Genomic DNA, 16,349 nt, shown 5'->3' with positions numbered 1-16,349 from the left:
AACTGAAGCTCCCAGCCTCTCCTTTTTTTTTTATTCTGGGATTTATTTACCTTCTATAGCTGTCACTGGAGCTGAGAGCTGGCTCCAGCTCTGAGGCCGTTGCCGGCTGAAAGCAGGTATCTCGGTTTCTTTAGATTCTATAATTGAAACTCTGTTGCCAACCCTGGCCGCTTTAAGCTCTGAGGCTAAGCTGGCTGAAAGCAGGTATCTGGGGTTTGTTTAGGTTCTATAATTGCAACATTGTTGCATCTGGAGCTCAGAGCTGGGCTGTGGCAGGCGGGGAACCTTGGCTTCCTTCATCACTGGAGCAAGCAAGCCTCATGTTTGCTTCAGCTGCCTGGCTGCCAGCTGCCATCTTGGCTGGCAGTTAATTTGCATATCTCACTGATTAGCCAATGGGAAGGGTAGCAAAGTTACGGTTAATTACCATGTTTCTCTATAATTAGATAGGAATGTTCATTTGGGGCCTTAGTATTTCTGGCTTACTCTATTTTTCACAGCTGCTCAGTGTATGGCATATACCTAACTAGATGGCAATTAGTATTTTTTTAGGATTCCCTCAGAGAGTAGAATTTGAAATATAATTAGAAATTATCTAGTTTATACCCATGGAAAGCCTTGCATCATCCATATTAAGTTTAAGATAGAATGTAGAAGACTACTTTGGGGAGATACTATGAACACTTAAGAATGCAAACATGTTTTAAGTGTAGAGTTTGTATAAGTAGCAAAATTGCATATATTGAGACATTTCCCCTTGTATTAAATTCCTTCAAAGTAATTTCCTTACTAAGTTCTGATATCAAATGCTATGGTTATTAATTGCAAAGTTAAACCTTGCTACTATTTATGACGGATTTTTGTACTAAATTGTAAAGATACTTTAGGATGTCACTGTGGATTGGGTGACTGATATTTAGTGTTTCATTAATATTTAACAATATGTTGAGGCAGAATTAGGAGAAAAGCTTAAAGCGGCCCCCCTTTGTTCATGGGGGGGGGAGTGGCAGGGGGAACAGATGTAGTGTTGGTTATTTTTCTATGTAGTTCAGGCTTATAAATTTGAATATCTTTCTCATTTTAACCTTGCCCAAGGTTAAACCCCTTCCAGTATTATCTATCCTGGCAAGTTATCCAGAGTTGTCTTTTTTACAATGAAAGGTATTTCCATAAAAACTAGAATTTGAAACCAACAATCTATTATTTGAGGTGTCTGTCCAGGGAGAACATGGAAAAATTTGTGTTGGAGCTTCCCAAGACCACCCCCAGATTTGATGATTCAGGAGGAGGACATATGGGACTCAGCATGTAGTTGTATTGAGGACCAAGATTTAGTCCAGTGACAGGATACTAAGTAAGACCAGGGAAAGGCTCATGGGGCAAAATTCAGAGGGAACCAGGTGAAAGATTCCAAGCGTCTCTCTGTGAAATCATACAGCACCAGCTAATTCCTCAACAAGTGTGAAGTGCTGTCTTCCAGGGGGCTGCCTAGTTCATACCCAAATTCAAGCCTTCCAGAAGGAAATAAGACGTTTCGTATAAATCACAGTTGTTTATACAAATAGTTTCGGCATGGTGAGCCAGTCTTTACCAGGGAATGTTGGGAACACTTCTGAAATCCAACTTTCCAGATGCTGCCAGGGGCCAACCGTTCTAAGGATACTCCTTTCTGCATGACATTAGGTATCCAGATAAACGCCTGTTTTTAAAAATATTTTAAATCTAAATGAAAGGATACAATATGGATTATCAGACCTCCCATACAAGGTCTGTATGTGGGTTTCTATTTTGATTTATACTTAAAAAACATCAGGTTGTAATAGTTTATGTTGAAATCTGTGGGTGACAGTAATTCTGATTGCTGATGGTTCCTCTTGCTCCCTTTCTAAGCCTCTAATTCTTCTGTACTGTGGACCCAGTAGCTGACCAAGCAGATTTTCTTTGCCACTGTCTTGTTTTCCTGTATAACAATCACTTTAATCTTATTGATGGTAAGATTGCTTTGTTTAAAGTGCTGATGTTAAAATATCTACAAGGCTAAAAGGTATGGGTAAGATAATGTGGGAGGGAAAGTATACAAACACCAGTGAATTTTATTGACTGGGAGTAATAAGCTACTAAATTATTCCTTAATTATGTCTTTTGTAAGTTTGTGAACAAAATTACTAAGGTTACCACTTCTTAGGCTTTTAGCAGTAATGGCAAAAGAGTGAAAAGATTGGGGGGGGGGGGAGGATGGGGGATTCAGTGTCAATTTTGCAGGATAAGTAAAAGTGTTATAAATTGTAATTCCTCTTAACAGCATTATCTTAAACATATTTTGACAGCTATTCAGGATTATGAAACTGCTCAGGAACACAATGAAAATGACCAGCAGATTCGGGAAGGTCTAGAGAAAGCACAAAGACTATTGAAACAGTCACAGAAAAGAGATTATTATAAAATCTTGGGAGTAAAAAGGTGAATTATTAATTTAAAGTTTGCATTTTTATTTTTATTCAACTGTTTTAAAGCTAATCATTGCTCCTCTTTCTCGGATTCCTTTCCTTTCCTAATAGCCTAACATCATAAAACTATTTTGAATATATTACAGTTTTCTTGGATGATGGAGACTAGTAATGCAATAATGGAGAATTAGTAGTTGGTGACAAAGATATGATGCTGTAGCATGAATAGATCCTAGGCCTAGATTTCCTTTTAAAAAAATACATATTTTTAAATTTGATTTAAGAGAGGAAGGGAGAGAGGGGGAGAGAGAAATATCAATGAGAGAATCATTGATCAGCTGCCTCTTGCACGCCCCACACTTGGGATCAAGCCTGCAACTTGGGCATGTGCCCTGACCAGGAATTAAACTGTGACCTCCTGGTTCATAGGTTGATGCTAAACCACAGAGCCACACTGGCTAGGCTAGGCCTATATTTCTTAAAGGTAATGAGTTAGGAGTGAGATTTTTTTTTTGGTGGGGATAGGAGGGAGAGAGGGGGTTGGGGAAAAGAAAACGTATCTAGGCCTTTAAATAAAGTGGCATTTTAACAATCAACTTGTAGGTACTAAGGTATTTAATTTACTCAATATGTACTTTTGAATAAGAAAACCTTCCTTGAACAAACATCATTTTTTTAGGTAATTGTTATTATAAGTAAACTAATCCAGAAGTGTTGGGTACTTCTTAACTAATGATTATTAATAAATTTTAATACCCCTCAGAAATGCCAAAAAGCAAGAAATCATTAAAGCATACCGAAAATTAGCAATGCAGTGGCACCCAGATAACTTTCAGAATGAAGAAGAAAAGAAAAAAGCTGAGAAAAAATTCATCGACATTGCAGCTGCTAAAGAAGTCCTCTCTGATCCAGGTAGCACCTGACTTTAACATTTTCTATTCTCTTGAAATGGCTCAATAGGTGACTTAGCCTCCCTCTTCCACTGCCTGTCATAGAGGTGGTGTCAGAATGGATGGGAGGCAGCTCTGGGCTCACTTCAAGGGCTGGTGACTAGTGTGGGCTTGCAGTTTCAGAAGTCCAGTTTCATGCCTGCCCCGTCAGACTCAGGGACCCACATATTCTCGGTGCAGGGGAATGAAAAAGCCTGAATTTGACATTCCTGTTTTTTTTTCACCTGTGATATGGAAGTACAACAGTGAGGGGGATCTCTTAGGTTTCGCCCAGTTTCATAGCTCAGGGATGAATTCTTCATACCAAACTGACAGAAGCTTGATAAGGAAACCAGGCTGGACTGTGCAGTGGTGGAAGAGAAGCTGCCTGCCAGTGTGTGGTCCCCAGGAATCTTGTCCTTAGATGTTCATTTGATTTACTGGCTGCTATAAGTGTTCTTTAACACACGCCAAAATGGCCTGGGAAATAAGAGTGAAAGAAGAATTTAGGTATTTTTGAACAACACTGACATTTCCAAGGGGAACGTAATGGTAAGCTAGTATCTACTGATTCTTCTGCCTTCCCGTGTCAGTGGGAGCAGAAGCTATGGCTTGAGCTAGACAAATTAAGGAAAAAATAGAAGGAAATCAAGTTGTATGTCCATTTGACAAATCTTAAACACCTCACTTACACTATGCACCTGAAGTGAAACAATTTGTTGTTCTTAAGTAATTTATCATCAAGCCCAGGAGACAGAGTGTATTAGTGAGTGCAGGAGGCTCCACACTGTGGTGGTTCTGTTCCGCAGAGGAGGGTCTACCACCTCCCTGGAGTGGCTCTGTCCCTGGCTTGCACAGTGCACAGGTTGGGGGCTGTGCAGCTGAGCTGCACGGGAGCTGGGCTGGCAGTCACAGAGGTGCCCATGGAGAAAAAAACTGCATTTTTAATTACTATGAGTTCCTTTTGTTTCTTGGTTCCCTTTTCTCAACCCCCGTTCTTATTTTAAGGATGAAATGGCTTTTTCTAACCTCTGAGGATGAGCTTGCTCTCCGGCCACCTGCAGTGTTCCTTTCTCCCATTTGCCTGCACTGGTCTCTGGCTCATCAGGGACTTTCCTCGGGACTGACAGGCACAGCCGTGGAGGTGGCCTCGTTCCCCTCATTTCTGAAGAAATTCACATTATTTAATAGTGAGGCTTTAGACAGCGTGTGCCAGGCTGACTTCCTTGTTGGGCTCAGGATGGTGACAGGGCTGTTCTGGAGGCCGCTTTCTCTGCAGTTACTAATTTTTTCCAGAGAAGCATCTCCTTGGGTGGCTTCTTGTGAGGAGAGATTTAGGGGGTCTGATTTTCAATGGTATCATTTTCAACCCTGGCCCTCACCCCTTCTCTGTGACTGGTGTTTCTCTGTTTCCTGAGACGAAACCTCTGATCTAGGAGAGCCTATTTTTGAGTGTCAGGCATACCTGTTGTAATAACTGAAAAGTAAGTAGTCCCTCAGTCCACCCCTCCTCCACATCTGAGTCCATACCTGAGTCTCACTCTGCTGGTTTCTTTTCTAGAAATGAGGAAGAAGTTTGATGATGGAGAAGACCCCCTGGATGCAGAGAGCCAACAAGGAGGTGGTGGCAACCCTTTCCACAGAAGCTGGAACTCATGGCAAGGGTTCAATCCCTTCAGCTCAGGCGGACCTTTTAGATTTAAGTTCCACTTCAATTAAACCAGCTGTTTTTTTTCCTCTCTCTCTCTCTTATTCCTTACATTTTTTTAAAGATTAAAAACAAACCTTGTTCCAGGATCCTAAAGAAAGAAAAAAAATTCAAATATTTTAGTTTGTCCATGACCAAAGAGTTGTTTTAATAAGAAAAATCTGTTCTCCATTTTAGACTTGAGGTGGATGGGTTTGTGATGGCCGGGAGCTGAGGAATGTCTGGGGAAGTGGTTGGAGGCAGGCTCACCTGGTCTGTGTTTGTCTATGCTGCAGCATGTAGAAATGATTTTCTTCACAGCCTTGCATAGTATGTCAGTGCCTATGTGTATAAGAAGAAGCTGTACGTAACCTTAATGAGAATGGGTTATATTTCAATATTCTTAAAGAGAATATTAACATTTTGAGCTATTCTTAGGGACAATTTTGTTTCGATTTTGGTCAATACAGTCACTTGCAAATATTGTTAAATTACAGAGCCTCCTTTAATCCGCATGAACACGGCTGACACTGGGGGAGGAAGGGACTCGAGCTCATGAATTAGAGAACCTGCTACCCAATGGTAGTCAGTGTAGCCAGGTTTATACTTTGGATTGATGGTAAGCATACACTTTGTATTTTGTTGTTGAGTATCTCTGCAAGAGAATACTAAAAACCACTGACATAGAATTAATTGTAAAACCTATGGGCCTTTTGTTTAACATGAAACATCACATATTAACTTAAAAGTTATGCATAAAATAGGTTCAGATAAGATAGCAGTGGTTTTATGTAAAATAAATTTGCTGAGATGCAGAGTGAACTACTTCAACAACTGAAATTGAGAGTTAAACCGTTTCCTGTAACAGGATTGTCGTAGAAATGTAAAGTTGCTCAGTTAACATCAACAGAATGCCCTCTTTCCCACCTTTAATCCATACAGTGGGGCAGGTTCTCTTACCTCCTGGCAGACCCACTTGGACTGTAGTAACGCCCACATGGGGCCTGTTTCAAGTGGGCATGAAACAGCAGACCTGCCCCTTCACCAGACCTGGATGCCGCTACATGGTCTCCTGCCTACAGGCTTACAAATGTAGTCAGCTCTGGCTATATTTCCACTATCAAGACGGCATCTCTTCTTGGGATTCTTTCTTCTTACTTTTGAAGAAATGAACTATTCAATCTTTGTTTATTTGATTTTTTTCCCCTAAAAAAATGAGTGTTACTTTAATCAAGAATATTAAATATTTATGGAACTATTGATATTGCATTTGAAATCTAAGAGAATTACTTTAGATAAGAATTAGTACCTTTACTCTGGAAAGGTTTTTCTATTTGCCTCAAAGCATGTTGAAGCATTTTAAGCAATACAAGTCTGATAATGTTTTTATGAAATCAAGCATTTTAATTTTAGTTCTAGAAGGCATCCTGACCAGTAATGTCCACAACAGCCAAGCACAAATCATTTTCTTCCACAGTCATCCTGAAACATATATGGAAAAAATTTTCTTAACTAGGAGACAAAAATCACATAGTTGAGTTGGGTAAAACACGTAAGTGCTTTTTGCATCTATTTTGAAGTCTATCTCTTACCAATAAACTTAACAATGCATTTTGAAAACTAGTGATCATCTTGCAGCTTTCATTTTGTTTTAATGTCTCAAATTTCAAGCTAATATGAAAATAATTCCCAAAGGAAATTCCTTGTTTATTTCAGTAATCGCATTACTTAATTATATCAGAGATTTTTTTCAATCTGGTTCTTTTGTACTTGATGTCACTGTGACCTCTTTGAAATCTAGCAATGGCCTCTATTTACTTTCAAGAAGAGGATTTTCATACACAATGAGAACAAAGGAAATATCAAATTACTTGCCCTCTATTGAGAGGAGAGGATGAAAAGTCAGGAGGGTTGAGAGCTGGGCCACATGGGAAATGCATCTGGGACATAAGTTACCTTGCTGCCTGCCAATTGCTGCCCATTGGGTTGTGTACATTATTTTTTCTCCACTTGTAATAACCATAATTCCTGTTCATAAAGTCTTACCATGGACTTAATTTAGTCATCATACTGAAATGTGCAGTTATTTGCCTGTTTTCAGTGAAGAGTAAAATCTATGATGCCAAGTGCCAACGCCACTGAGAGAAATTAATTCTTTGGAATTTGTTTTGCTGATTAATGAAGAAAACAATGACCTTCACGTTCCAGCCTGGATGGGCATCAGCAGTCTTCTGGTATCCGCCTGAAGGGAAAGACGGTCACTCGATGTTCCCTTACATGATTGAGGAAAACATGGGTGTGTAGAGGACAGCGAGTCTCCTTGCTAGCCTGAAGATCGCTGTGCAATGGAAGGCGACGACTGAGGAAGCACTCGACTGGTTTGGGGGCTACTTGCACTTCCACTCTCGAGTCTCTTTGGAGACTGCAGTGTCCGGTAACCTTCATGGCTCTTTCTGGGAAAGTGAGTGCAGAGGGGCCCGTAACCTCACCTGTATTATATTCCCTTAAGGCCTCCCTTTTGGAGAGCTCCACAAGTGAAGTATTTCTGGTCTCTACACTGTGGATCTTTTCCACAGCAGCAAGTATTAAACACATCAGCCTATAAATGTGAAAAAGTTCTGAAAATTAATTTATTGCCCACTTCTGAAAGTTTATGCTTTCTTACTGGATAAATGAAAACTTGAGAACAACTTGAATAGTTTACTGATGTGAATTGGATATAACTACTAATTTTAAAATGTCTTTCTCTTTAATCAGTATTAAAAGTTTATTCTAAATACCAATATGGAAACAGAACTTCTTTGGGACTTTGATAATAGAATGCAAATGATCCACAAAGTTTTAAAGAGAAAAATACTGATAACTGAGTAGGAACAAAGTTAACAGAATCACAATTTAAAACTGGCATTTTCTATTCATGGTGGAAAAATGAAAGATTCACCTTTAAAGGCATGAAGTTGGTCAAAGATTGTGAGGTTTACCATGAAAAAAATGCATGAGATGCCTAAGTTAAAAATGGTTCCTCAGGTATTTGTTAGAGCCAACTGCCTTAAGGGTACAGGGCACTGGTAACAGGCCTTGCAAAGATTTTTTGTTGAGTAAACATCAATAGTATAACCTAGAGAGATACATGCAACTTTGTTGAATGTAATTTACTTTTCCATATTTAGAAAGGAAGAAAGAAGGCAAATGCTAACTTGTCAATGCATAATATCCTTATTCTAAATCAGATTATTCCTTTTGAAGTAGCAGAGTTTATTCTGTAATTGCAAATTATGTTAATAGATGGGGATACTTTTTTTTTATGAATGATCTCATTTGTTGAATGATTTAAGAATAAAATTAGCCACTGCGTGGCTTGTGTATAGTTGACAGGTTTTGTTGCAATCATCTGTGGTTGAACCTCTTACCTGGTGGAAAGCAGAGTGCGGAGAGTGTAAAAACTGGAGATGTTTGGGGAGTTAAGATAGTACTCCTGTACGACTGTATAGCTGGTTTTGAATGAGAAGACTAAGTAACTTAATCCATCTCAGTTTAGTGTTTTAATAAAGAAACTGAAAATTAATTGAAATGGGTCTCAGACATGTCTACACATATGGGTACTATTTTTATGCCCTTGTATTTTCACATTTAATAAAAATATTTATGGTCAAAATAAGTACATTTTTGCTTTCGATTAATTTTTAGTCTTTTGGAGAAGTCTATTTTCCCACTTTATTTCACACATAATCAGTGATTACAACTCCTGTACACAAGCTAAGGAAGATCAGAGCACCAAATGCAGAAATGGCTAAAATCTCTTAATTTCCAAAAGTCTTAGGGACAGCTAGGCGTTCAAGTAAATGGTTCTTCAACTTCAATACAATTAAAATCTCTTAAATTGGCTTTGTTTGAAGACTTTCCCTTTTATACTATAACTAGAGGCCCAATGTACAAAATTGGTGCAAGAGTAGGCCTTCCTTCCCCCGGCTGCCGGCACTGGCTTCCCTCTGGCACCCAGGACCTGGGCTTCCCTCGCAGCCACGGCTTCGTCCAGGATATCCAGTCTAATTAGCATATTATGCTTTTATTACTATAGATTTGTACATTTCTGTTAAAGTCTTTAAAGGGGGGGGGCGGGGACACACTGTTATCTCAATCAAATTTCTAACAACAAAAGAAGCTTTCTTCTCTATATTCTGCATATCCTAAAACTAAAGGACAGCTAGAATGCTTATATAAACCTTTCCTAGAAAGCTCAAAGTTTGCAAATTCTTAATCATATCTTTGCAATATATAAACAACTGGCCTTAGTCTGAATAAGGGCTTACAGGAGAACAAAGAGGAAGCTCCCTATAGAATATTTATAAACTGAACATTTATAAATCTAGATTTTCAGGTATAAGGTATCAGCCATGTGGAAATGAGACATGTAAATTTAGCCACTCAAATGACAAGCTGGGAAGGGAGTGATCAAGACATATTATTCTTCAATTTCAGCTTCTACTCTATAAAATACAGAATCTAGCAAATTGGACATGATAGTAATAAGCATCGGAATCAGGTGTCTGCCCTAGCCCATCCTTTCTGCAGGATTCTTACAAAAGTGGAAAACAGGCTGACAATAAAGGAAACAAAAGTACCATCTTGCAGTTGGGGCTTCTGTGCAAAACACTAAACCATGAACTCAGAATTTCTTACCTCTCATCAAGCTCAGATGTTACTCCTGACTCCACAGGAATGAGGCAGAGAGTACATGGAGTTGGTCACCTCAGGCCAAGTTACCCATGAGGCCTTTGATAGCATCCCTTTGGATCCCTGGAAACCACAGGTACATTCTAGTTCCATCAGGTAGGCCATATCTGGAACACTCCATTGTATCATAGATGAATACAAACATAACAAAGGGAGGGTGGCCAGGAGAGGGAGAGGTCTTGTGATCTCTTATTAGCAATGAACGAAGCTACTGGGAACAGAGAACTTATATGCAAATACTCTGGGCTGTGCTGTCAAATAGAGAAGAACTAGACTTGTTTAGAAGAGCTCAAAGGAGCAAGAGCAGAAACTGCCAATAGACAGCTCTGGCTCACTGGGGACCTAACTATACAGAATTGTCCAAAGATGGACTACCCTGTATCTACTGGCCTGGAGGGCTCAGAGATGGCCTGAGGCTCTACTTGACAGGGCCTTGTAAGGGGGTGCTGGTACACTGGCTTGGGGCTAAACTCTACTCGCAGTGCTTCTCAACCTTCTGGCCCTTTAAATACAGTTCCTCATGTTGTGACCCAACCATAAAATTATTTTTGTTGCTACTTCATAACTGTAATGTTGCTACTGTTATGAATTGTCATGTAAATATCTGATATGCAGGATGGTCTTAGACGACCCCTGTGAAAGGGTCGTTCGACTGCCAAAGGGGTCGTGACCCACAGGTTGAGAACCGCTGCTTACTGGCTGTTCCCCAAATGTCACTTATCAACAGAATCATCTGGGGAGCTTTTTAAAATAATCATCATTCCCCATGCTCACCTGCCCTGTTACATTAGTCACTTCAGGGGGTGGGATTCTGATGACACTGGACTCTCTTCCAGCTCCAGATGCCATGATTCTAGAATAGCTGGATATTTTTTGAACACTGACTATACCTATTCTCCTATTAATACAGGAAAACAAAGTTTACATTCTTAGTTTCTATAAAAGTAGACAGTTCTTTTTAAAAAAATGTACATACCCCATAAGCCTACAAATGTTTTATGAAATAAAAATTAGAAATATTAAAAAATACAAATAGAGCATAAGATTAAAACATAATTTAAGATAAAGTAGCATTATAGTGCAACACTACCTTCCATTTTACAACAGATAAGGTATAAATGGGATTACTTTTTAAAAAATTTCAGAGACAAGCATGCATCCCTTTCCTTTCTCTAATTTTAAATGCATTTTGTGAATAAGAAAATACAAATGCACACAGAGCTGAAATACATAAAAACGTAGATGGTTTGGTAAATCCCACTAGTCAGACATGTTTTTTACTGGGTCACCTGGCAAAATACCACTTTGGTAAAATCAGTCTTTTAAGCAATTAGGAAAAAGGAATAAACTTAGTTTTAAATACTCAGTGGTCATTTCTTATATAACTTAAATTTATTCAATAATTAAAGTACATGTATTTTTAAATAATATTTTTAAAATTGAGGAATATGTCACTGATCTTTAATGAAACTTCCAAAAGTCTTAGCAGTAGTTCAACACTTTCCCAGCAGGTGGCAGATTTCTTGTCACACTTTCATCTTCTTTCTCATAAAAGCCAGTGCTAGAGTTCATCATGTGTCAAAACTGTAGGGGAGGAAAGTTTCTTTCTTGAAATCTTAAATATCAAATTAGCTTAAACCTTTAAACCTCACTGATGTCTGAGATATAGAAAAAGCACAGGTGCTGACTGAGGGTCCTTTTGTTTGTTAATTTAGTACTATCTATTTGGTTCAATTATGTGACAAAAGAATAGCTCTGTACATTATGGTATCGGTTAGATTGTACCATATCATGACTACTTACCTTTGTCCCCTCCTAGAAGTGAGCTCCCATTAGTCTTGGAGGACAAGAACCATGCCTTATTTATCTGTTATCTCTAGGCCCTAACACCCAGCCTGGCCAGGAAGCCATGAAATATACTAGTAGATTACTCACCTGCACAAAGTATTAGTGTAATGGAACAACAAAGAGCAAAAGACATACATGGTATTCTATGATGGGAGGAGAGCATTCAAACAGACACAGGTACTATACAAATGTGAGAATAACAGTGAAGACTCTGAGAGGCAAAAAATGGGTTCTTTTCTTTCTGCATCACTGAACTGTTACATCCTAATTGATTTAAGAACGCTGAGAATTCAAAATATTTTCAGGTAGAAATTAAAAAACAAAGTATTCTATACCACAATTCAAGATGGAAGACTGTTTATATCTTCACTAAATTCCACTTTATCTTTTATTTTTTTGTAAAACATATTTGTATTGATTTCAGAGAGGTGGGAGAGGGAGGGAGGGGGGAGGGAAAGGGGAGGGAGGGAAGGAGGGGGTGGGGAGAGAGAGAAACATCAATTATGAGAGAGAATCATTGATCAGCTGCCTCCTGCACATCCCCTACTGGGGATCGAGCCCACAACCTACCTGGGCATGTGCCCTCAACTAGAATGGAACCTGGGACCCTTTAGTCCACAGGCTGACTCTCTATTCCCTGAGGCAAACCAGCTAGGGCCACTAAATTCCGCTTTAAAGATAATAAAAAAATATAAAAGGGAATGTGGGAAGTGGTTATGAAACATCACTGGTGCAGAATTATCAATGAATTACTAAAAATGGAAACGAGAATATGCAGCTGAATACATAGCACACAGCTGAGATGTGGCGGTGTTCCTGACAGTGGAAACCCGGTGAGCCTCCTAACAGAAATGCCGGTGGGGACTGGGTCAGACAGAAGCAATTAACTGAAGGACTAGTCTGCAGTGTCTGTGCTGGCCGCTCCCCTCCCGTCCTACTGCATATCAGAGGAAATCTGACAGCCTGCTTATCCCACGATATAAAGTAGAAGACTTTTTTGTTATTAATTCTTACCCAAGGATATTTTTCCCAGTGAGAATGGAAGGGAGGGAAGACAGAGGAGGGAGGGAGGGAGGAAGAGGGAGAAAGGAAGAGAGAGAGAAATCAATGTGAGAAAGACACATTCATTTGTTGCTCCCACAGATGCCCCAATTGGGGCCGGGGATTGAACCTGCAACCCAGATGTATGTCCTGGACTGGGAATCAAACCCTCGGCACATGGCTAAGGCTCTAACCACTGAACACACCAACCAGGGCCAGAAAGACTATTTTTGAAAACAAATTGAATAATCTATTGAAGGGGGGCGGGAAGGAGAGAGAAGAGAGACAGACAGGTAGATATTTTTGTGGGATGGGCTTTGATCTAGTCCCATGGTCGGCAAACTGCGGCTCGCGAGCCACATGCAGCTCTTTGGCCCCTTGAGTGCGGCTCTTCCTAAGCCTTAGAAGTACCCTAATTAAGTTAATAACAATGCACCTACCTATATAGTTTAAGTTTAAAAAATTTGGCTCTCAAAAGCAATTTCAATCGTTGTACTGTTGATATTTGGCTCTGTTGACTAATGAGTTTGCCGACCACTGGGCTAGTCCATGCACATACATCTAGAGGGAAGCCTGCCAGTTCCAGAGCATGCTGATATACCTAGAGCTATAAACCAACCCTCCCATTCAGAGAAGAAACCTCTTGGAGAAACAGCCATACTTACACCAAGGCGAGGGAAGCTTATGCCAAAGCCTTAAAAATAGTTGCCTCATTAAGTATAAAAAGACTTCCAATTTTATTCCCTATCTTCCATGCTGTTTTAATGTTCATAATGAACAGCGATTACATTTACAAATCAAGTAAAGAAACCAATAATCTCTTTTGTAAAACTTCTTTTATACACATAACCATATACTAATACAGACAGGCATGCAATTTTTCTTTAAGATGGGGTCAATCGTATTTAAACATATTCTATAACCTATTTTTCTAACTTGAAAATATGGTATCAGCACAAATACATTTATCTATATTCTCTTGGAAAGCTACACTATATTTGTATGTATCAATGTTTATAGAATCAATCCTCTATGGACAGGCTATTTCTATTTCATTATTAAAACAATGCTAAAACGAACATGTATCATGTATCATTTTTCTTTTAAATATAAGTTTCTTAAAGTAAACTGCTGGGTCATAGGGTATACATATTGTAAGTTTTTATACAGCTACTACATGTGTAAATGTAGTGTTCATGTGTCAACATCCTCCTTAATGCTGGGTACTTTGATCCTTTAACTCTTTCCAGTTCGATAAGAGAAACATTTAATTCAGTTTTGTGCACTTGTAATTATGTAAATTTTCCTTTCTTCCTTCCTTTTATTGCTTACTTTCCTTCTCTTCTACTTTGCTCTGACTTATCTTTCTCTCTCTTTAAAAACTTATACCACTTACAGAATAATATTACTTCTGAACTTAAATATATTAGATTAAAAATACATGGGTATGTTTTAAATATGGAACACCTCAGACAACACATTGGTTTTGTTAAGGAAAACACAAAGTCAAGATGAAACAATTTAATGCTTATGTGAGGAAATTTATATATAAACATTTTCGCTTCTCTAAAAAATAGAGCTGAGGAAAAGAAAAATGATATTTTAAACTAGTAGGAAGAATTATTGTGAGGGTAAAAAATAAAGCCCATGAAAGTCTCTTAACATACTGACTGAAAAAGCTCAGTACTTTTCTTCTTTTTAATCCTCACCCAAGGATATGTTTTTATGGATGTCAGAGAGAGAGGGAGGGAGGGAGAAACACTGATGTGAAACATCAATCGGTTGCATCCCACCTGTGACCTGACTGGGAATTGAACCCACAACCTTTTGGGTGTACGGGACAATGCTCTGAACAACTGAGCCACCAGGCTAGGGCCTTAGTGCTGTTTTTAAAAAGGAGTAAAGAACAAAGGGGAGACAGACACTGGAAAGGAAAGGGAGTTATGAGGCCTGAAAGAATATTCAGCACACATCTGTTGAAGGTTTATGTAGATGATTAAATGCTAAGGTAACCACAGTTTTTTAAATCTAAGAAATGGAAGCAGATCTAATTCAAGTCACCCTCCAGCCAACGAACAAGGCTACTAGAATCAGGAACACATGGAGAAACCTCTATTTTCTATGAGATTAAACTTGGGAGAGAGAAGATAATATTCTTAGTTAGTTATGTAAGGCTTTTATTAAACTTCAGAGCTTGAACTTTCATATTTGGGAAATTCAGTGTGATCTTAAACATAAACATTTTTTTAAAACTTTTACGTTTACCTCTATCTTGCGTCAGGAGGTGACATCTATACTACACATCTATGTGGTATAGATTATATGAATTGAAGCTATATTCATGGGGGAATAGATTCTCTACCCATATATTTTTTAAAAATATGTGTTTACTGATTTTAGAGAGTGAAGAAAGGAAAAGGAGCAAGGCAGAAATATTGCTGAGAGAGAAACATTGACCAAACATTGACCAGCTGCCTCCTGCACAACCCCCACTGGGGATCGAGCCTGCACCCCAGGCATGTGTCCTGACCGGGAATAGAACCAGTGACCTCCTGGTGGATGGGATGTCACTTAACCAATGAGTCACACTGGCCAGGCTCTAACCATATTTTAAATTTGTGAGCTTAGTCCACATAAAAATATTCTTAATTATGTCATAGGCTTTTTTAAAGAAATTCTGACCTAATCACTTGATAACTTCACTATGAAATAAGTATATAATCTATTCTAGTTTCATTTAATGCAACATGTGGTTCAGACGCTACCACAGAATGATTACTTACTTGCATTTTCCTTCTTGTTTTCAAGGTGATCTAGCAGTTGTCGTATCTCAGTATCATACTCCACCCACTCTGGGACAATCCTGGCAGCAGCTTTCAGTTTGGGTTCTTTTGTTTTGGGATTATTGCACTGAAAGTTTAAATAAAGTTTTGTTAATAAAAAACCACGATCCAGAAACAGAAAGGAAATACTTGAGGACTCTGCTGTGTCACTGGAGCAAACAAAATGCATTTTGTAAGAGTAGAGTCCTAAGTCCTACGTCCTTGAAATACTGGAATTCATTAAATAGAGACAGGAACAAGTGAAATGACAGATCTTAGTTTCTAGAAGCAGTAAGTGTTCAATGCAAACACTTCAATCAGAAATTAAGAAAAAATTGTTTAAAGACACTTTCATGTTTCATAAGTTTTTCAAACAATTCTGTAAAGTATTTTGTTTGACAAGAGGTCTAAATACATGAACGCTCTGACAAAAAGCATAGCAGACTGAGAGAAACCAAGATGGCAGCATAGGTAAACACCGGAAATTGCTGCCTCTCACAACCACTTCAAAAATACAACTAAAAGACAAAACGGACATTATCCAGAACCACAGGAAGGCTGGCTGAGTGGAAATCCTACAACTAGAAAAAAAGAGAAAAGCATACTGAGACTCAGAAGAGGTGCGGAAGTAAAGTGCAGAGGTACGGAGGCGCACGCAGAAAGGGCTGGCAACTGAGGACACGGTTGTCTTTTTCAATCGGGAGGGAGACACATCCCGACTGCTCTGAACTCCAGTTCTTGGCGAGTCTCTGGGACCCAGACTCATACGGGGAGAAACTGGACTGTCTGGCAGCGGGTGGTACTTGAGGGCAGCTTCCTCTCAGAGGTGCTTGCAGTGATT

General features: G+C 39.0%; 2 protein-coding genes across 2 annotated transcripts in view; one reads left to right on the top strand and one right to left on the bottom strand.

The window, feature by feature from the left end:
• The window catches only part of DNAJC3 (DnaJ heat shock protein family (Hsp40) member C3), a 57,314-nt gene extending 51,760 nt beyond the window's left edge, over positions 1-5,554 (top strand). Inside the window, exons 10-12 of the mRNA XM_006755053.2 lie at positions 2,328-2,460; positions 3,211-3,359; positions 4,938-5,554. Coding sequence (XP_006755116.1) covers positions 2,328-2,460; positions 3,211-3,359; positions 4,938-5,095 — 440 coding nt within the window. The 3' untranslated portion in view covers positions 5,096-5,554. The remainder of the gene's footprint in view (positions 1-2,327; positions 2,461-3,210; positions 3,360-4,937) is intronic.
• Positions 5,555-10,477: 4,923 nt separating this feature from the next.
• The window catches only part of UGGT2 (UDP-glucose glycoprotein glucosyltransferase 2), a 159,004-nt gene continuing 153,132 nt past the window's right edge, over positions 10,478-16,349 (bottom strand). The window contains exons 38-39 of the mRNA XM_015557528.1: positions 15,470-15,596; positions 10,478-11,381 (exon numbers count right to left, since the gene is read on the bottom strand). Coding sequence (XP_015413014.1) covers positions 11,359-11,381; positions 15,470-15,596 — 150 coding nt within the window. The 3' untranslated portion in view covers positions 10,478-11,358. The remainder of the gene's footprint in view (positions 11,382-15,469; positions 15,597-16,349) is intronic.

Source organism: Myotis davidii, unplaced genomic scaffold (genome assembly GCF_000327345.1).
Source record: "Myotis davidii unplaced genomic scaffold, ASM32734v1 scaffold133, whole genome shotgun sequence".
Lineage (NCBI taxonomy): Eukaryota > Metazoa > Chordata > Mammalia > Chiroptera > Vespertilionidae > Myotis > Myotis davidii.
This window is presented reverse-complemented; position numbering and strand designations above follow the sequence as displayed.